At 59.9% G+C, this 19,964-nt stretch overlaps 1 protein-coding gene across 1 annotated transcript in view; it reads right to left on the minus strand.

The window, feature by feature from the left end:
- Nucleotides 1-600: 600 nt before the first annotated feature.
- Nucleotides 601-19,964, minus strand: part of SCUBE3 (signal peptide, CUB domain and EGF like domain containing 3) — a 28,338-nt gene continuing 8,974 nt past the window's right edge. The window contains exons 3-23 of the mRNA XM_054293963.1: nucleotides 19,602-19,727; nucleotides 16,635-16,769; nucleotides 15,561-15,686; nucleotides 14,444-14,560; nucleotides 11,450-11,497; nucleotides 8,534-8,650; nucleotides 7,381-7,503; nucleotides 6,173-6,289; nucleotides 5,093-5,215; nucleotides 4,766-4,900; nucleotides 4,408-4,497; nucleotides 4,207-4,323; nucleotides 3,976-4,137; nucleotides 3,528-3,731; nucleotides 3,278-3,439; nucleotides 2,849-3,016; nucleotides 2,600-2,761; nucleotides 1,713-1,910; nucleotides 1,131-1,283; nucleotides 882-961; nucleotides 601-750 (exon numbers count right to left, since the gene is read on the minus strand). Of these exons, the coding sequence (XP_054149938.1) occupies nucleotides 601-750; nucleotides 882-961; nucleotides 1,131-1,283; nucleotides 1,713-1,910; nucleotides 2,600-2,761; nucleotides 2,849-3,016; nucleotides 3,278-3,439; nucleotides 3,528-3,731; nucleotides 3,976-4,137; nucleotides 4,207-4,323; nucleotides 4,408-4,497; nucleotides 4,766-4,900; nucleotides 5,093-5,215; nucleotides 6,173-6,289; nucleotides 7,381-7,503; nucleotides 8,534-8,650; nucleotides 11,450-11,497; nucleotides 14,444-14,560; nucleotides 15,561-15,686; nucleotides 16,635-16,769; nucleotides 19,602-19,727 (2,813 nt within the window). The remainder of the gene's footprint in view (nucleotides 751-881; nucleotides 962-1,130; nucleotides 1,284-1,712; nucleotides 1,911-2,599; nucleotides 2,762-2,848; nucleotides 3,017-3,277; nucleotides 3,440-3,527; nucleotides 3,732-3,975; nucleotides 4,138-4,206; nucleotides 4,324-4,407; nucleotides 4,498-4,765; nucleotides 4,901-5,092; nucleotides 5,216-6,172; nucleotides 6,290-7,380; nucleotides 7,504-8,533; nucleotides 8,651-11,449; nucleotides 11,498-14,443; nucleotides 14,561-15,560; nucleotides 15,687-16,634; nucleotides 16,770-19,601; nucleotides 19,728-19,964) is intronic.

Here is a 19,964-nt window from a genome sequence, read left to right on the forward strand (position 1 = left end):
CGGAAAGAAAAAAAAAATCGAACCCGGCTGAAAGTCCTTCTCCTTTGCTCCCTGTTTTCTCCCGTGCAGCCAGACATTGTTCTCCGGGAACGTGGCTTGGCTGCGCTTCCCTCGCAGCACCAGCGCGGCTCTCCAGCGGGCCGGAGCCGCCGCGGTGCCGCGCTGGTGGCCTCTGCCACCGCTCCTTTGCGTTTCCTTTTCCATCCAGTCGGCTTTGTCCGTTCTTTTCCCCCTGAGCGGCGCCGGGAGCTGCGGCGTCGCCTCCTGCGCTCCTCGGGGGCTGCAGGGACAGGGACCCCACTCACTGTCCCGGGCTGCTGCTGGCACCAGGGACGGGGACAGACCCGGCGTGAAGGAAACCAAAGGGAGGAGCACACGGGACCACTACTGCAGTTTCCTAAAACCTTCTGCTTCGGAAGAGGGGAGCGGCTTCACCGCCGCGGGATGGGAGCGGAGCGAGCCCCGGTCTGCAGGGAGCGGCGGGGACATCGTGGGGAGACGTCTGCGGGGCGAGCAGAGGCGATCCTGCCGGAGCCAGGCGGAGGGAGGAAAAATCAGAGAGGAGAAGGAAGGGAGAAGAGGGTTTCCTTGGCTGCGGGGCTATTTGTAAGGCCGGAGGAAGCTGGAGACTTTGGAGCGCAGGAGTTTGATGAAGGAGCGGGGCAGCATCTCCTTGTGCTTCTCTGTGTACTTGAAGTAGTTCTGGGGGTGCGCCAGCACGTCGAAGAAAGCTTTGATGAGCTTCTTGTCCTGCAGGGAAGCCGAGCCAGAGGAAGGTTCAGCATCACCTCCATGCTCCTCTGAAGCCCCAAGGGCAAGGAGAGCAGGAGGCATCCCCAAAAGGAAGGGTGCCCTGGGGGGTTACAGACTTGGGGGCTCACCTTGAGGATCTCCTGGTGGTTCTCAGAGGCGTAGAGCCTTCCATCCCGCACTATGTCCTCCACCAGCTGCTCGTAATCCTCTGCCAAAACACACAGGGCATGAGCTGCCACTTGTCCCCAAACCTCTGGCCTCCATCCTTCAGTTTGCTCCCCCCAAACACACACGAGGTGTGAACCGGGGGTGACCTGGGTCCCAAACTGTGGGGGAAGAAGCACCAGGGTGCTGGGATGGCATCTGCCCGTGCTCACCGTCGTAGGTGACGTAGGGGATCTGGAAGCCCCGGGCGCTGTTGGCTTCGCTGGTTTTGAAGTTGATCCAGAGCTTGCGGGAGCGGGCGGTGAAGGCGATGGGTCGCTCGTAGGTCTGGCAGGTCTCATAGGTGGTGATGGAGGATGGGGAGGCTGCAGGGAACAGCAAGGGGACACAGGATGCTGCTTGCCCATCAGCAGAGTTACCCCCAGCCTTACTGGGTCAAGGGTGGCATCAGGGATGGGAATTGTCCATGCTGGGTGAGGCTGAGCCCCCACTAACCCTCATGTTACATACCAGGGATTATTATTCCTTCCTTGCTCTGGAAAGCACCAGATGGGGCTTTTAACCCCCAAAATGGGGGTTAGGCTGAGGCCCAGGTGTGCAGCCCAGCCCATGCACATCCCCCTGAGATCCAGCAAGACCCCTGGATGGCAGGGTGATGCTCATCTCCCCACTCACCCTATTCCCAAAACTCCCCTCCTGCTGCCCGGGGATGCACCTTTGTCCCTCCATGCCAGACCCCAGCCTTTCCCTGCCCAGCTCCTCCCCTGAGCACCGTGGCCTGCTCGGTTACCTACAGTTTTTCCGCATGACCAAGACGTCGCCGCACTCATCCTCGGAGGGGAGGAAGATCTCAGGCACCACGATGAGGATCTTGCGCTTGGGCGGGGGGTTGATGTTCCAGGTGCACTCGATGTTGGCGGGGTAATTCCCCGGGTAGTTGGGGGACTCGATGTAGCCCGTGTACTCCCCCAGCTCCCCTCCACACTGCCGGTCTGCAAGGCAGGAGAGCAGCTCAGATGGGAACCAGGACATGGGTGGGAGTCCTGGGAAGGGTTTGCTGGGCAAGAGGGGCAGTGTGGAATCTCTCTAGTCCTAAACACATTCATACTCTTAACCCTAGCAACCCTCTCCACCCCCATCCTATTTCTTCTTCTATCCAGCAACCTCAAAAACACTCCCAGCACAATTACAAACACAGCCAAAACCTCCTTCCTGATCAGCCTGATCCCAACAGCAATCTATATCCACTCCGGAACAGAAAGCATCACCTCCTTCTGGGAATGAAAGTTCATTATAAACTTCAAAATCCCCATCAGCCTGAAAATAGACTTCTACTCCCTTCCCTTCTTCCCCATTGCACTATTTGTATCATGATCTATCCTACAATTTGCAACAAGATATATAGCCTCAGACCCCTACACTACAAAATTTTTCACCTATCTACTATTCTTCCTAATCGCTATCCCCATCCTAATCATTGCCAACAACCTATTTGTCCTATTTACTGGTCGAGAAGGAGTCAGAATCATATCCTTCCTACTAATCAGATGATGACACAGTCAGGCAGAACCCCCCCATGCCTGCCTGAAATGACCCCAAACTCTACAGGATTTTAAAATACTTTTGAAGGAGGACCCCACACCTGTCCCCCCACTTCTGTTGCCCCCCCCAGCTCGCCTACTTTTGCACTGGGACACGGAGGTGGAGCCGTCGAAGTCGGTGGTGGTGTTGCCGGGGCAGGAGATGCAGTAGTTCTGCCGGAAATCGGGCTGGTAGGTGCCCACGGCGCAGCGGATGCAGCGGTGCACGCTCGTGTTGTAGTAGTGCCCAGGGGAGCACTGCACTGGGGGGTCAGGGAGCACAGGGGCCGTGTCAGCGGCTGGCACGGCCCCGCTGGCTGTGCCCGTGCTGGGGACTGGCTGTGCCCTACCTTTGGTGTCGCAGTCCTGGAAGGACAGGGCTCCCTCGTGGCGCGTGGTCAGGCCCCCGCCGCAGGGGAAGCACAGCGCCCGTCCCACCTCGGGCTGGTAGGAGCCACGGGGACACGGCTGGCAGGGCTTGAAGCCATCAGCAGAGTGCTGCCCAGGGGGACACTGACCTGCAGGCAAGGCGTTGCTCAGTCCTGGCACCCCACATGCTCTCCTGCCCCACGCCCAGATCCTGTCCCCCTCAGCTGTGGCACCACCAGTACACCCAGAGCAAGTGCTGCCCTTCCTGCGGTGCCCTCTAAATAATAAACACCCAAACCAGCAACTCCTGTGAGCCCTGGGGATGCTCAAGGCTTTCCTGCCTGCTGGCTGATGGTTGAAATTGCAGCCCTGGACACCCCCTGAGCGAGCCCCGGCTGTGCCTCCCTTACCGGTGCAGCCGGTGATGTTGGTGGCTCCGATGGGTCCGAAGGTGTCGCCGCGGGGACACAGGTCACAGGAGAGCTGCCCCTCCCTCTCCTGGTAGGTGCCGGGCGGGCAGGGCACGCACTGCTCCGTCTGCCCGTGGTAATAGGTGCCCTGCGAGCAGCTGACTGAGAGCCGGGGGGGACGTCGGTGGTGCTGCGGGCGCTGCCACCGCCGGGTCCCCTCGTCACCCCGCCTCGCCTCGCTCCTCCTTACCACACTTGCTGGCCAGGCGCTGCTGGCCCGGCCCGCAGCTCTCCTGCCGCTCCGGGGCCACGCTCAGCTTCCGGGCCACCTCGTACTCCATCCCCGAGAAGCGCAGCAGGAACCGCTCCTGGTTGATGGATTTCTTCAGCGCTTTGATGGCCGACTTCAGCTTCTTCTCCACTCGCTGTCGCAGGCAGTGCAGGTTGCAGCTGGCTGGGGGGCACAGAGGGGAATGGGGGTGCAGGAGGGATGCAGTAAGAAGGGAGGGGTGCAGAGGGAAGCCCAGAAGCATTAAAACCATCCCCCAAATGCTCAGCTGCAGGTGCTACCCAGCGTGTGCCAATCCAGTGCAAGATGAGGACCGGTTTATCTCTCCTTGCTGCATGGGAATGGCATCATGCCCCTGCTCCCGCCACCTGTGCTGACCCAGGACGTGTCAGGCCAGTGCTGTGCCCACCTGTGATCTCCTCAGGCTTGATCTCTGCCTCAAACTCCAGCGTGATCCGTGTCACCTCCTTGCTGGGGGAGTTGCGAGCCCGGCGCCCCTTCCCCTTCTTGGACGAGTCGCACTTGAGGTTGACGAAGGTGACCTGGCAGTCAGAGCACGGCGCCGAGCCACCTGCAGGGTGGGACAGGTCAGCACCCCCTCCCTGCTGGGCACGGGCACCTCCCCACCCTCACAGCTCACCTTGTGTCCCTGCCCTCCCGGCCTCCTCCTGCTTGCCCTTGCTCCGCGGGTGCAGGTGGCACTTGGCATCCTTGATCTTGAAGGAGGCTTTCTGCTTGACGGGGGCAGCCACAGTCTCTGAAAGAACAGGCGGGTGCTCAGCAAGCTGGCATGGCCCAGCCAGGCTGCTGGCAGCCGTGGGCACCCCAGGAGCCCCCTTACCGAGGCACTGCTGGCTGCTGTTGGTGGCTCTGTGCTGGCCCTGCCGCAGCACGGGGGTCCCACAGCTCACCGTGTAGCTGCTGTCGGACTCTGGGAGGGAGAAAGGGGAGTTGGCTCTGCCAGGGTGATGCAGGCAGGCTGTGCCATGGGAGGAGGATGCCCAGCACCCTGCCATAGGGATCCTGCACCAGGGACCTGGCCCGTGGATCTGCACCCAGCAATGAGCCCTCCTAAACAACAGCATCCCTCCCTCCCTCCTGCACTCCGGCTGCGCAGCCACTCCTCTCCCCTCAGTTTAGGCCATGCGGGGAAATGGGGACCCCCCTGCTCATGCTGGTGGTGGCACTAGTACCGGTACCTGGCAGGAATCGGGCCTTGGAGGTGCAGGAAAGGGCACAGCTGTCCTTCTTGCCCATCTTGTTGCACGTGAGGGTGGCCCGTGGTGGCACCGAACCTGGCAGGCACTTCACCAGCTCCAAGGGACAAGCACCAGCTGGTGATGACAATCAGGGATGCCCATGGCTGGCACAGCTCAGAGACCCACGAGGGACCCCAGTGCCCTCCCCCAGCTCATGGGGGATTGACCAGGGAGGAGATGGTGCCAGAGCGTGGCACAGGGACTCCAGCCTGGCATCCCAGAGCCCCCAGCTCCTCCCTGGCCCTGCTGGCTCCTGGCCTGACGTACCCACACAGTCCTTCTTGTTCCAGTGCAGCTTGCAGCCAGCAGGACAGGTACACTGGTAGCTGCCCGGAGTGTTGATGCAGCCAAATTTGCAGCCACCCCTGTTGATGCTGCACTCATCGATGTCTGTGGGGACAGAGGGAGGGACAGTGGCTGAGGAGCAGTGGGACCCCTTGGCTCTGACACTGAATCATTGCATTTTCTCAGGGCTGGCATTCTGGATGGTAAATCCAAGCCCAGCTGGGGCACCTCTGCACCTCAGGGCATTTCCAGCAGTGCCACCTCCCCCGAGCTGTGCCAGCTCTATGGGGATAAGGGACAGCCCAACTCCCGGTGTCCCCAAGGGCCAGGCAGGGTCGGGTGCAGCCCATCCAGGCTGAGCCCAGCCCCAGCCCCTCGTGGCACAGCAGACAGAGCCGAAACTGAACCCGAAAGGCTCAGCCCTGGTCCCTCTCTTCAGCAGGGTCTGAAATGATGCTTCAGGTCAGGGATGGAGCTGTCCCTGTCACAGCCCTCCCTGCCCAGCTCGCCCTCAGTCGGGCCATTGGTGGGAGCCATCAAACCCTTTGCCACCCCGGACAGTGCCAGGGGCTCACGCTGACCGTGTAGCTCAGAAATATCCTGAGGGTCGCTGCCCCAGCCCCGGAGCCCCCGGGCTCCCACCCCGGGCCGCCGGCACCGCTGCCACAACACGCTCGGCAGCCCCTGCGGAGCGCGTTCCATCCACCTCCCGCTGCCCGCCCCCGCCCTTGGGAGCCATCTGCCTTGTGAAATTTAAATCAAACCCTTTTGATGTTCCCCTTCCCACCCCGTCACAGCTCCCTGCCAAAAACGCCGGGGATTTTTCCCTCTCTCTCTCTCTCTCTCTCTCTCTCCCGCTGCAGACAAGTCGCAAATTGTTCCTGTCGCTCTGTTTGAAGTTGCAGACACCAGCGAGTCTGGCTGGGAGCCCCGTCCCTGCCCGGGGTGTGGAACCGAGCGTCCCCACGGGCCCTGGGGTGGGCAGGGTCCCCAGGGGTCCCACGGCACCGCACCCGGGGCTGTCCCACCCCTGGGACCCCAGCAGGGCCCAGCCGGCCCTACCTCCGCAGTGGGTGAGCCCATAGAGCGTGTAGCCCTTGTGGCAGAGGCACTGGAAGCTGCCGGGGGTGTTGATGCACAGGTGGTCGCAGGTGCGGTCGAAGGAGCACTCGTCGATGTCTGCAGGAAGGGCAAGGGGAGGAGGTGAGAGCTGGCACGGCAGAGGGGGCTCAGCACTGTCCCCTTCCTGCTCCAGCAAGCTGTGACGCTGGGGACCCTGCCCTGGTACCCTCCAAGGGTCCAGAGCCAGATTGCTCCGGGCATTCAGTGCAATTCTGGGCATTCAGGATGCTCTGGATATCCAACCCCAGTGTGCTTCAGAGCCTTGGCTCCCTCCCTGCCCCAAGCTCCTCCTCACCCACTGCACCCTCCTCATCCTCCTGCCACAAGCTCCTGCAGCCCCTCTGCACCCCAAACAGGCCAAACAGGGCCAAAATCCTCTCCCTGGCATGGGAGGGCTGCAGGAGCCCCCGGCTGCTGCCCGTGCAGGGCAGGGAGGGACCGGGAGGATGCCAGGGAGGGATCAGGAATGCTGTGCGGGCAGGTCCTGCCCCGGGACGGTGCCAGCAATGCCTGCTCGGCCCCGCGGGCACCTCGCTGGGGCAGGGAGGCCCCGGCTGGGAGGTGAACCCAGCCCGGTGGGCTGGAGCATCATTTCATTGGCTTCATTAAGTTAATTGCTGCGCTCACGTCAAACTCGCCGAGCACAGAGCCTGGACGGAGATGAAAGCAGTGGCAGCCCCGGAGCTGCCAGCCCCTCCTTCCTTCCCGGCCCTGCGTTTTCAGGAGGGAACGCTCAGGCTCAGGCACACCTGCCGTGCTGACCTCGGCCATGGGCAGCACTGACCTCCCGCACTTGTGGGAGATGAGTACAACGATGTTGGGACAGGGAGAAAAAGGTGGAAGAAGGCGCATGGAGCAGCCAGCTCCATCTGGAGCGAGCTGGAGGCATCTTCTCCCCATTCCTGCCCTCCCAGAACTGGGAACCCTGGCAGCTGCCTGATTGCTGGCTTTAGCTCTGCAAGAGCCCACAAGCGCCCAGCTCTGAGCCTGAAGGGCCAAGCCCCAAAGCAGAGCCTGAATGCAGCACTAATGCCCTGAAGGATGCATGCAATCCACAGGAAGGGCAGAGGAATGAGCAGCACTGCTGCTGCAGCCATGGGAGCGCAGGCAGGGGCGGGGCAGGGCCCTGGGCACTCAGTGCCCCTCACCTTGGCAGTTCCTCTCGTTTATGAGCAGCTTGTAGCCCTTCTTGCAGCTGCACTCGAAGCTGCCCACGGTGTTCCTGCAGATGTGGTCACAGCCGCCGTTGTTGAGCCGGCACTCGTCGATGTCTGGTGGGGACAAGGGACACCCAAGGGTCACACCCTGGCTGGGATGCTGGGCCAGGAGAGCCCAGGGCTCCCCTCTGGATGCTGTCCCCACCACGAGGGACAACGGAGGGAGCCCTTTGGGCTCTGATGGTCAGCAGGAGAACGTGGCTGACGTGGTTTGTTTCCCATTAATCACAAAATTTACTGTTAGCAAACAACGTGTGAGATGGAAGGAGACCAGGAGGAGGCAGCAGCCTGCCCTGTCCCTCTACCCCCCGTGCTGGGGCAGCAGCTCTGCCTCGCTGGGGCTGAGGCTTTCTTTTTACGACTGTGAGGGAGCAAGCTGTAAACCTGCCTGCAGCCCTAATAAAACCCCAGACACAGGGGACGTGGCTCCGGGTTATTGCTGGGAACTGCAGAGCTGGAGAGGGGTGGGTGCTCTGATAAAATACCAGGGACAAGGGGTTCTGGAAGCAGTCAGCAGGTAGACAGGCAGCCAGCAGTGGGACAGGCTTTCCTTTCAGCTGGGGTCAAGTTCTGAGAGCTGCCAAAAGACACAATGCAGGCACTGGCCAGCCCTGAGGGGGGACATTTGGGGTGCAGGGAAAGCAGGGACCTGGTGCTCAGACCTGGCTGGGCAGTGTCCCAGGAGGGACCTGTGCATCTCACACCCCCAGAGCAGGTCTGCATTCCCTGCACACCCAGCCCTTCCCCTGGGGCGGCTCAGCACTGGGGTGTGGTGAGATGGGACAGGACCCTCCAGCCCCACAAGGGCTGCCTCCGACTAGACCTGACCCCCTTCTCCTCCTCCCCACAGGCTTCCCAGGGCCGTGGGGCCAAGCATGGTGCCTGCAGCAAGGCATCCCAGTCCCCATGCAGGGGGTGATTCCTGTCCCCACCCCACGGATGCAAATGCCAAGCCGGTGAGCACTGGGGGCCATGTGGAGCTGAGCTAAATCTGAGCCTTTTCTGGGGGCGCTGAGGACACAACGGGCACCTGGGGCACCCAGGGGTGAGCAGTGAGCCCCCAGCCCCCCTCACACCCACCTACCTTTGCAGGTCTTCCTGTCGGGCTGCAGCATGAAGCCCATGGGGCAGCTGCAGTGGACGCCGGTGGCCGCGTCGTGGCACTTGCTGTCACAGCCCCCGTTGTTCACGGCACACGTCTCTGCACGGCAAGGGGACACAAAGGCTGGGGTGAGGGACCCCTCAAAAGGCTCAAAAGGCACCCAGATGTCCCCCATGGCACGGCCTGGGAGCGGCAGCGGGTACAAAGCTCCCTCAGAGCCCATGCAAAGCTCCCTTGGCTCTCACACAACACCAGTGAGGCCACAGGGGCGTGAAATGCTGAACACATGGGGCTGGTGTGCCCCACAGACAGGCAGGGCCTCCTGGGGGCCACCTTGGGCAGCTCCACAGAGGGGGAGCTCAATTTCCCAGACTGGGGAATTCAACGGCACAGCGCTTGTGCCAAAGCAGCCGGACACGGGTCCTGCCAGGCTGCAGCTCCCAGGGTGTGGGTGCGCAGCCCCAGTGCCACAGTGGGGTGGCAGGGGGGTCCTGTCCCCCTCACTGCCCCCAAGATACCGAGCCACAAAGCCACGGGTGACCCTGTGCTGTCAGCCCCTGACCGTCACCCACTGCTCAGCCACTGAGATGTGTCTCAGGCTAATTTGGGAGACGCATCATGTAATTAAAACACACACTCAGAGGCAGGCAGCATCAGTGGAAAAAAAAATCCAATTGAAAAAAAAAAAAAAGAGCTAATTATTGCAGTATTATCAAAGTCAGCTGTTGCTGGTAGGACTAGAAGGGACACTAATTTAAATGAAGCATTTTCAGCTTGACAGCTTCCCTGTGAGATCAATCCTCAATTTCAACCCTAACCACCAGAACAATGGTTTGAAGTGCATTAAGTTGTTCACAAAGGATAATAAAATACTCCTTTCAGAAGGCTGGTTGCTTGGATAAATGAGGCATTTGGGCTTCAAGGAACCCAAGATGAAAATGCCTTGAAGAAATTCCTTGGAAAGAGCAAATCCCAGGTTCTCCTGCTCTTTGCAAGCGCCACATGGGGTAGGAATGACTGAACCATCCAACCATTTGCCGCGGGGCCCGGGAGCTGGGATCGCTCTGTGCTCGTCTTGCCACTGCTATTTTTATGATGTCCCATAATAAGAGAACAAAAGGGATCATTTTATGAAATTAATCGCCAGCACAATTACAAAACCTAATGGCAGGGGAAGGATTTCTGCAGATATTGTTCCTCCAGCCAGGTCCTCGCGCTGCCCGGCCGTGCCAGGGGACGGGGACACGGGGCGGGGGACACCGTGCCCAAGGGAAGGGAAACTTTCTGAAAGGGAATCGTTTGTTCAACGCCAGCCTTTGTTCCAGCAGCTGATGCAGGGGCAGCCCGGGGAGGATCGATTTAACAGGGTCAGCGCTGAGATGAGGGGATTGGTTTGGCTCAGGTGCTGCTGCCAGCGGGATGGAGCTGGAGGAGCAGCTGCAGCAGGGAGGATGGAGCTCTCCAGAGAGAGAATGTGGTGCCCTGGGCACAGTCACCGTGCTCACAGCCTCCTGCAGCACTGTGCACCCCTCCTGGCCGCTTTGCACCTTTGGGAATTTCACCTGAGGTTAAAGCCAGTCCCAGCCACCACCCCAGGGTGGGCATTGGGTGTGAGCTCGGTTAGCACAGCCCGAGCACCACTGCAGGAAAGGGGAAACCCTGTTGTGGGTTGGCAGAAAGCCTGGAGGGGGCTGCTGGGGTACCTGCAGGGCACAGGAGGTTGGTGGCACAGGGCTGGGCTCTGGATTGCCCCAGGGAGCAGCAATTGTTCGGCGGAGCTGGCAGCCCAGGGTGACTCACCAGCCACCCAGGGCTTTGGTGAGGCCTCCATCGCTCAGGCAGGGACAGGACAAAGCTCCACACACACACACACACACACACACACATACAAGCACACTCTCAGACTCTTTTCCACCCTCCTCCAGCCCAGCTCTGCTGTCACTGCCTCACTGCTGTGCCATGGCACCCCTCGCCCTGCTCAGCACCTCAGTGCTGGTGACACTCTGGCCTCATCTCCACCTTCTGAGAAGTGACAATCTCAGCAGGACGTGAGCCCACGAGCCAGAGGGGATAATTCCACGGTAATAGGGGGGATTACAGCTGGGCTGGCTGGAGCGTGGTGATGACGCAGATCTGGGGTCCCCCCTTCTCCCACCCCTGTGTGAAAGGCTCTGCAGAGCCCCCCAAAAGCTGCAGTCAGTGCTCCCTGTGCTGGGTGTGCCAGGAGTTTTCCTGCACCCAGCACATCCAAGAACAAGATTCCCCACCACAAACGAGTTGCTGCACCTTCTGCCTCAGTTTCCTTGGTGGCAGAGCAGAGGCATCACCTTACCTTTGTGAAGGGCTTGGAGACCCCACGGGGATGCAAAGAAATCCCTGGGGAGGTGCCCAGCCCTGCAAAGGGCCATTGCAGCCCTGCCATTGCTGCAGCTCTCTGGGCTGAGAGCCACAGTGCATGGCGAGGCCAAGCCCTGGGACACCCTGGAGGTCCCAGAGGGGACCATCCTCGAGTGGGTGGGCTCTAGGAAGGGGTGACTGGGAGTGCACAGCACAGAGATGGGCACAAGCATCCCCCTCCCCACCAGGCAGCTCCTCCTGGGTGTGGGGTAACCCTGCCACAGCCACAGCACAGCAGATTGTCACCCTGGAACAGGCTGGATCCACCAAAGCAGCGTGAGAGCCCCGTCTCATGCAAGCACAGCAGGGGAGGGGTCCCTGCCCTGTCCCCCAGCCCTGGGCTGGCCTGGCACTGGGGTTTGGAAGCAGCAGCAGCGGGGCAGGGTTAGTGAGACATGCGGTCAGGCAGCAGCTCAGCCCCCAGCCCCGCCATGGTCTCCAGAGGAGAGACCATCCACGGTTAGACCCCTTGGTAGAGATAGAGAGAACGAACATATTTACCATTAGAAAACGTCTCAAGGATAACGTGTTGCTGGAAGTGTCTCTCCCCTGTTTAACATTATAAAAAAGTGATTTAGAAACAGTGTCCAGCAGGGAACTCGGTTGGTGTCACACATCAATGGGTTCAACTCTGCTGCATTTCCAGCCTGGTGGAAACTGTCCCTGTTTCCCTTTGGGCTTCTTCTCTCCCACCTCCCAAGCATTCCAGGTCCCTCAGGCTCTCCAAACCCCCTCCAGCTGTGCTGGGCTGGTTGGAGCCCCATGCGAGCGGGAGAAGCGCGTTGTGAGCAGCGTTAGTGCAGCCTGTTAGTGTGGGGAGCCGGGTCCTGGCTGCGAACAGAACCAGAACCAGAACCAGCCCGAGGTGATCCCCGAGCAGAGCCACGCAGACACACGGGCATTGGGAAGGCAACCACATCCCTCTGTGCCGCTTGCACCCCGTGGATTCAGCAGCCAAGCCAGCAGTGAGCCCAAACCTTGGCTGTGTTTGAGCTTCTCAGCCTCCCCCGTGGGTCAGAGCACCCCAGAGCTCCCAGCACTGCCAGCCCCCCAACCTGGGGAGCACTGCAAACTGCCTCGGTGTGGGTCAGGAAATCAGCCATAAAACCTCAGCTGGGTTTAGTTTCCTTCCCCGTCTGACTGTATTTCTTCCCTTTCCACCCCTTCCCACTCCACCACAAGCAGGGGGCCAGCAATAGCCCTGCTGCACCCCAAATATGGGTGGGAGGGAGCTGCAATGATGCCCTGGCTAACAAATCTTCCTGGATATCCAAAATCTGCATCAACTGTGACAGCTGTTTTTGCATCTCCCTGCAGGCACTGCACCCTTGGCTGCTGGAGGGCTGTTTTATGTGCTTTTTTTTTAATTCTTTTTTTTTAAAGGCTGCTTTTGGAGCATAAATATAAATATATAAGGTCATTGGCTTCCCCTCGTGGCTCCCCCTCCCCCTCGTGCCTGCAGACATGTTGGGAGCCATTAGTGATGGCCCCTGCGCTTAGAGGCATGTTCCTCATTATCTGCATTTTTAAAAGCAGCAATAAAAAGCAGAAAAATGAAAAACACCGGCCGTGGCCTAATGAAACTGTCACTCAGAGGGGCTGATCGTGCTTCCTGCCTCGTGGTGTGATCTGAAGGGAACCTGGACCAGGGGCCTGTCCCGGCAGCCCATCAAACACACCGCGTTCAATTTCAAAGCCCGTGGCCCGGGGAACGACTTTGCGTTTCCCCTCGCTGGAAACTTTATTCCCCTTGAAATGATGAAATATTCTGGAGGAAATGGGGAAGGGGCGGTGAAGGGGGCAGCGTGGATGGGGGAGGGCTGTTTGCTGTGCCCCAGCCATAAAACAAGAAGGGGTGGGTATAAATATCCGAGCAGGTACCTCGGCTGTAAATCTGCTGGCGGGGCATCCCTGCAGGGCAGCTGGAGGAGCACAAGCCCTTGGTGTTCCCACGGTGGGGCTGGGGATCGGGAGTGCCCCAGGGAGCGCAGGAGCTGGGCAGGCCCCTTCCTGCGAGAGGGGACTGCAGAGCCCAAAGGCATGAGACAGGCGTGGGGTGGTGGTGGGCTTGGGGCTGGTGCTGCTCCTAGAATCCTCTAGAGCAGTGTCTGATTTCCCCTGGAAAGGTGGACAAGGGGAGAGCTCACAGGGATGTGCTGGCTCTGGTGGGAGATGCCTCCCCAGCGTGGGGACAAAGAGGGACACTTTGGCCAAGGACAAGAGGATGGGTGATTTTGGAAAATCCCAAATCCCACCCTCACACCTGTGGCACCCAGGGTCTGAGTGCAGAGACCGCCCCTCCCCAGCAAACAGACTGCTCTGAGGCATCCCCCAGACCACGAGATGCTTTGGAGAGCTGCTCTCTCACCCCCACACCCAGCAGGTCCAGGGGCACCCTTGGTCCCAGACCTGCCCGAGCCAGACGCCGCATGCAGAGCCCCTCATCCAGGGGGAACCCCCCAGCTGGCACCCCCAGGCTCCTGAGTCCCCACCCAGGCACAGCAACAACCCCTGGGAGGCTCCTCAGAGTGGGGACAGGACGCGGTGGCTGTGGGGACAAACACGAGGACGGCGGGGACTGTGAGCTGTGAGCGCTGCCAGCGGCCAGGAGGGGTTGGGATCCTCCCTGGGGGACAGCGGTGACATTAAAGCAGCAGCGAGCTGATGGGGAGCAGGGCTGTGCTGGGGGCTCAGCCCCAAACACCCCTGGAGCTGGCAGGGAGAGCCAGGGGCTCGGGGGGGATCCTGTGCCCCGAGGACGGAGCCGTCTGCGGAAAGCACGAAGGGTTTTCTGTTCGGGCACAGCAGGGACACGGGCAGCCAAAACCTCTCTTGCTTCCAGTTCCTTTTTCTTTTTCATTTTGCAGTAAGAACTCAAATGTCTCAAGCAATTGTGGACTTAATCACTCCCCAAATATAAAATTTTTTAAATCAAAGCAGCTGTTAAACAGCACAAGCATATGAAACCAGTAAAACTTCTATCTCTGCTTGATGTTTTACAATTTGAAAACACACACAGGAAAAGGACAATTCTGGGGGTGGTTGAGTTGTCAGGTTGTTGGGGTTTTGGTTTTGTATTTTTTTTTTTTTTTTGCAAGACAATTGTTCCTGAGCCAAGGCCCCACAACACCAAGTTGGAACAGATCGCTGTGGGCAAACCTGCCCCCTCCACATCCCTGTTCAAAAGCTGCCACGGACAGCGACAGCAACAATTCCCAGCATGAGGACACCCTCACTGCTCTCTCTTCAGCAGCACAGAAGCACAGCAGCGTGCCCCCAAGCACCACCAAGATCACTTCTGCTCCCTGTGGCTGTGCACACACATCCCAGGCGCTGCAGCATCCCTCACACACAGAGCTGAGCATCCCCGGTCTCAGCAAAAGGAAAACGCCCAAGGCTTGGGTAAAACCTTCACCAGGGCAAGGACAAATCCCCCAGGGAGGAACAGGAGCCACCCCACAGCCCAACCCCTGTGTGGGTGATGCCCTGACCTACCTATGCACGTCACCCCGTCCGAGTGCAGCAGGAATTTGACGTGGCAGCCGCACTTGGGGCCCTGGTCGGTGTCGTCGCAGGTGTGCTGGCAGCCCCCGTTGCCGTAGTTGCAGGTCACTGTGGGAGCAAAGCACCAGTGTCACCATGGCCCCAGATCCTCCTCCCTGTCACCACAGCCCCAGCCCCTCTTCTCTGCCACCGCAGCCCCAGCTCCTCTTCCCTGCCTACCATCCACATGTAGCACACAAAGCTGGCTTGGAAACACCTCATCCATACCCTCAGAGACTCCCCTCCCTCCTTCCCTTCCTTCCTCCCTCCTTCCCTCACAGATAATTCCTACAGCCCTTCACTTTCCCTGTGGGATTTAGGCACATCCAGGCTGTTATGTGGTTTCTCATGTCTTCCCTCTGCATACCTGCTAACTGCCACCAGTGGAGTCCAAGCAAAGGGGACTGATGGTCTGGTTGACCCTGACCCTGAATCCAGTGCTGCAGGGGAGGGGTGAAGCTTTCCTGAGCTTTGGAATGACACAGGAGCTTTTGGGAATCCCTGCCAGCCCTCCCCAGGGGGCAAGGTGTGCTGTTCATTTCGTTTAGGATTAAGCCTTCATTTCATCAGCAATTTTACACATTTGCTGCACGCAGCAAATGAGAAACAAAATAAAAATAATTGCATAAACACACACATATCTATTTAATAACCCTGGCATTGCCAGTGGGATGCTGGCAGGAGATCAGACAGGCTGAGAGCACCACAAGCCCCAGGGAGAGGATTCCTGCGCTCCTCACATGCCAACTGCACTCTCCTTGTTCACCTCCCCTTTGGAAAGTGAAACACTGGGACAAGAACAGGGGATGCTGAGCCCCTGGGACCCCCTTGAACTGCCCTTTTAGCCTGGTCATGTAAGGACACAACATCCCAGAGAAAAGGGGGCTGCCAGAAGCTTTGTCTGTAAGGGCAACAGAGGCAGAGCTGAGCGTGCTGAGCTTCAGGCTCAATGAACCAAGAGCTACCAGGGGTCAGGGCTTTGCTGCAGGGGCAGGAGGTGTGTGTGCCATGGGGAGAGGGTTGGGGGGTCCCTGGGAGGGTGAACCCCCAGCCCTGGGGTGCTCCTTACGTTTGCAGTCCCGCTGGTTCTTGGTGAGCTCGAAGCCGGGGCGGCACTCGCAGGCGATGCCCCCTTTAGGGGTCTCCCGGCAGATGTGGGCACAGCCATGGTTCTTGTTCATGCAGTTCATGCCTTCTAAAAGAGAAAAGGAAGCAGAGAAATGCTCCAAAAGCTGCTGGCACTGGGCAGCAGTGGCAGAGGGACATCTGAGGTGGGATAGAATGGGACAGGGAGTTGATGGCAATGAGGGGAAACCTTGTGGGGACAGGATAACCCTGGCCAGCTCCTGGCACAGAGCTGCTTGGGAAGGTGGACAAAACCAACCTGGGAGCCTTCAACCTTTGATTCCCTCCCACCTTGGGTGAGACTCTGCTCCCACATCTCTCAGTGGCTTTAAACCCCACTGAGCTCCAGACCCAGCACCTGCACCCCTGTCCCCAGCAGGGCCCACCAGTGTGGCACCAGCAGGAAGGAGCAGCCAGCTCATCCTGGCACACACAAGGGATGGGGACGCAGGAGATGCCACTGCAGCTGCTCAGCTGTCCTGGGCAGGGTGGGATTCCTGGGGAGTGACCAACACAGCTGGGAAGGGGGAAGGAGGAAAGCAAAACCACTCAGCTGGCTTTGCCAAGCAGCAGAGATAAAAATCAGCAGAGACACAAAAATCTCTCATTTCCTCCTATTTTGGCTAAGAGGTTGCTCCAGATGGCAACAATTTAGAGTTGATACTGAGAGGAAGGCCTCGGTGCTGTGCAAGAACTGGCAGGGGGAGATGTGTCTCAAGGTGGTGTGAGGATTTCCAGGCCCTTCTATTTATCAGCAAATTCCTCTGGGCACGGGATTAATGTCCCCAGCTCAGCATTGCTGTGCCTGGACAAGGGACCCGTGAGGGTTTTGCTGCAGGACATTTTATCACCTCTCCCAACATTCCTACCACAGATTCACTTTCAAACCTGCCACACCAAGAGCCCAGCAGCAGCACCTAAACCCAGGCAGGAGTGGCCAGAGGTGACAGAGGACAGACCTGCCTGATCAAGGCAGGGGTGGATGGTGGCCCAGGGCGTGGAGGGGCCGAGCACTGACCTTCAGGGCGCTGGATGCAGGTGTGCTGGTTGTCACTGAGGAAGAAGCCCTCCCTGCAGAAGCACTCGTAGCTGCCCATCATGTTGACACAGGTCTGCTGGCAGCCGCCGTTGCCCTCCGAGCACTCGTCCAGGTCTGCAGGGGGAAGGGGGCAGGGGGTGAGCACAGCTCCCTGGCACACCAAGGGCATGGGCACCGGGTGGCACAGCTCCCTGGCACAGCAAGGCCATGGGCACCGGGTGGCACAGATCTGCTGGGCAGCTCCTGCTTCTCCCCAGCTGGACAGGGCAGGGGTTGAAGGCAAAGCACAGCAGGAGTGGCTGCAGGGATCTTGCAGCTTCCCTGAGTGATGGCCTCATTTTACCAAAGGGAACACCAGACCACAGAGAAAGGGCTTTCCCTTGTCCCAGAAATCCCAGAGCACCCAGGATGCTCCTCCAGGATGCTGGCTGCAGCCAGCCCCTGCTCCCAGCCCCTCAGAGCCTGCTGCCAGCCGGGGATGCCTGCACTTCATTAGGAGGAGCTGGGAAACCTTAGCCCAGAGCAGGGATAATTACTTGTAAGGAGACTCACATCCCCTGCTCTGCCCTCACACCTGGTTTGGTTTAACAAGCCCAGGCTGCAAGGGGCTGGGACGTGGCCCCGTGGCAGCAGCAATGCCCTGGCCCCGGGCTGCTCCTGCAAAACCTGCATTTAATGAACAGTAAGCGCCCATTGCTCTCTCCATAGGCTTTCTGGGGACAGTGGTGCTAGCTGAACTCACCAGTGCCCTGAGGCGCCAGAGCAACCGGGATGCCAGGCTTGGCAAAGATAAATCTGTGCCGTGGCCGCCCCTCGCCCCCTCTGCCCGCGGGCTGGGAGCGAGGGGCCCCGTGCCAAAGAAAACCTCCTGTGAACCCGAGCGTGGCACAGCCAGGGCTGAGGGGAAAGCTGAGCCCACCGGAACCATGGCTGAGCCACGGCACGCCCCGGGGGCTGCCAGCAAAGCCCCCTCCCCAAACAGCACAGCACACCCAAAGCCCCTGCTGTTGGGCTAAACAGATGGACAGATGGATGCCTGAGCAGTGTGAGCGCCTCACACTGTGCCCCAGCCCCGGGCAAGCCCTGAGGGTTCGCTCAGAATTACCAAAGCAGGGCTGCAGCTCTAGCTGGAAGGGGCAGCAGAGCCCAGGAGCACCCCACAAAGTTGCTGCCTTGGAAAGGAGGTGTTGAAAACACCCCCTGACCCACAGGGCAGTGAGGGCTGACACCTGGGCTGCAGCCAGGCATACAGGGACATCCTCTGCATGGCAGGGAGCTCATCCCAGCCAAGCTATGTCCTGCCGATGCCAATAACCCTCCTCAAATCCCCCTGCTTAGAACAAGGGCTTACTTAATGTCTTGCAACTCCTCCTTCCAGCTCTGCTCAAAAATGAGGAGGCAGCCGTTCAAACCCGATGGCTGAAATGAGACTCCACTTCCCTAATACCTGTTTTATTAAAGGCAACAGAGATGGGCAGAAGCCAGCAGGGCCTGTGTCAGGCCGGGGGCTTGAATTCCTGTCCTGGTTCAAAAGGTCGCCCAGGATGGGCAATGGAGGGGCCTGTGGACTCCGGTGGGCACATCCCCTGACCCCTCTCCAGCCCAGCTCCTGCCCATGGCACTGGCAAAGCCTGGGCACAACACACCGCTTTGCTCTGCTTCTCTTTCTTTTGACTAAAAGGGGATGCAGGCAGGTTGGGCAAAGCTGGTCGGGGTCAGAGAGGAGATGCTGGGATGAGCTAAGGAAGGGCTCAAGGTGGGAGCCAGCACGCTCCCCCCAGATCCCCGCCTGGCCGGCTGCTCCCCAGCCACCTCCATCCCCTCCCGCCCAACTCTGTAAACACATGACGTCCAGCTTGCCTTTCTTCTTCCCGGGCTCATCCTCCCCCGGGAGAGGAAGGCAGAGCCGCCCGCCCGCGCCTCCTCCCAGCTGTGTAAATCTCCCCCGTCCCCGAGGAGGCTGCAAAGATCCCGGTGACGGCGCTTAATGCAAAGCGTATGTGTCCGTAATCCCTTCCCCCTCCTCCTCCTCCCAGTGATGAGCTCATTAATGACCCCTCTGCAGACACTAATTGGAAAGCAGCACGAGCAGCCGGCAGCGGGGAGGCGGTGCCCGGAGCCCCGGAGCTCGCCCCGCGGGAGGAAGCGGGGCCGGGCGCCGGCAGCTCGGTGGCCCCGGGGCTCTGACGGGAGCTTTGGCCCGGCCGCGGCCGGATGGGGCTCGGGGCGGCGGGAGGTGGCGGGGAGGATGCGCGGCCGCTCCGTAGGCAGATGCCGGGTTTGTCTTGGCCCGGGGATTATTTACCCAGTCCCTCCGCTGGTTCCCATCCCCACCGTATTTGCTATTAACTCATCTATTTTGGCAGGTGCAGGGCTGACCCCGAGCACGAGCGGAGCGGGCGGCAGGGCCCGGGTGAGCTGGTGCTGCCCTCGGCAGCGGCACAGAGCTGCTGGCCCGGCTGCTGGCTGCAGCAGGATGAGGCTGTGGGGAGCCTGTGCCTCACCCCAGCAACTCCAAACACAACCCTCCCAGATGCACTCACAGAGTGAGTTTTTCTCCCAGCATGGATGCCAAGGGAGGATGCTCACCCCGATGTATTGGGGAGCAATCCTGTCCCCAGCACAGGACATGCCTGTGTGCCCTGGGAGTGCCACCACAGTTCCACGGCTCTACAGCACTCTCTGCCTCTCCCCAACCCTCCCAGATGGACCCACAGAGTGAGTTTTCCTGCCAGCATGGAGCATCCTCCCCTGGCATCACCGTGATGCAACAGGGAGCAATCCTGTCCCCAGCACAGGTGTGCCGTGGGAGTGCCACCACATTCCATGGCTCTGCAGCACACCTGGGGGTGCTGAGTGCTGGGAAGTGCCCAGCAAGGAAAGCCAGCAGGTCAGCCCCGAGGTGCTGGAGCAGCTGAGGGGCTGCAGGGCACCGCCATCCCTCACCCAGGCAGTTGTGGCCATCGTGTGCCAGGCGGAAGCCGTCGTAGCAGGTGCAGCGGTAGTTGCCGGGGATGTTGACGCACTCGTGCACGCAGCCAGCGTTGTCCTCCCGCTCACACTCGTCAACATCTGCAGGGGAGAAGGGTGGGAGAGCTGCAGGGCTGCCCCGGGTGCTGCCCACCATGGGTGCTGCTCCCCTTCTCCAGCATCTTTGCCACCCAGCTGGTAACGTGCCCCGGGGTGTTCTGCTCTCTCTGCCTATTCCAGCAGCTCCTCAGCTCCATTATCACCTGCAGCATCCCTCCAGAGTCTACAGAACCATCCCCATTCTCCCCAGCGTGGATGCTGGAGCCCAGCTAGCCCTGT

This window comes from Melozone crissalis, unplaced genomic scaffold (assembly GCF_028551555.1).
Source record: "Melozone crissalis strain CALT ecotype California unplaced genomic scaffold, PUWL_Pcris_2 ptg000198l_1, whole genome shotgun sequence".
Classification (NCBI taxonomy): domain Eukaryota; kingdom Metazoa; phylum Chordata; class Aves; order Passeriformes; family Passerellidae; genus Melozone; species Melozone crissalis.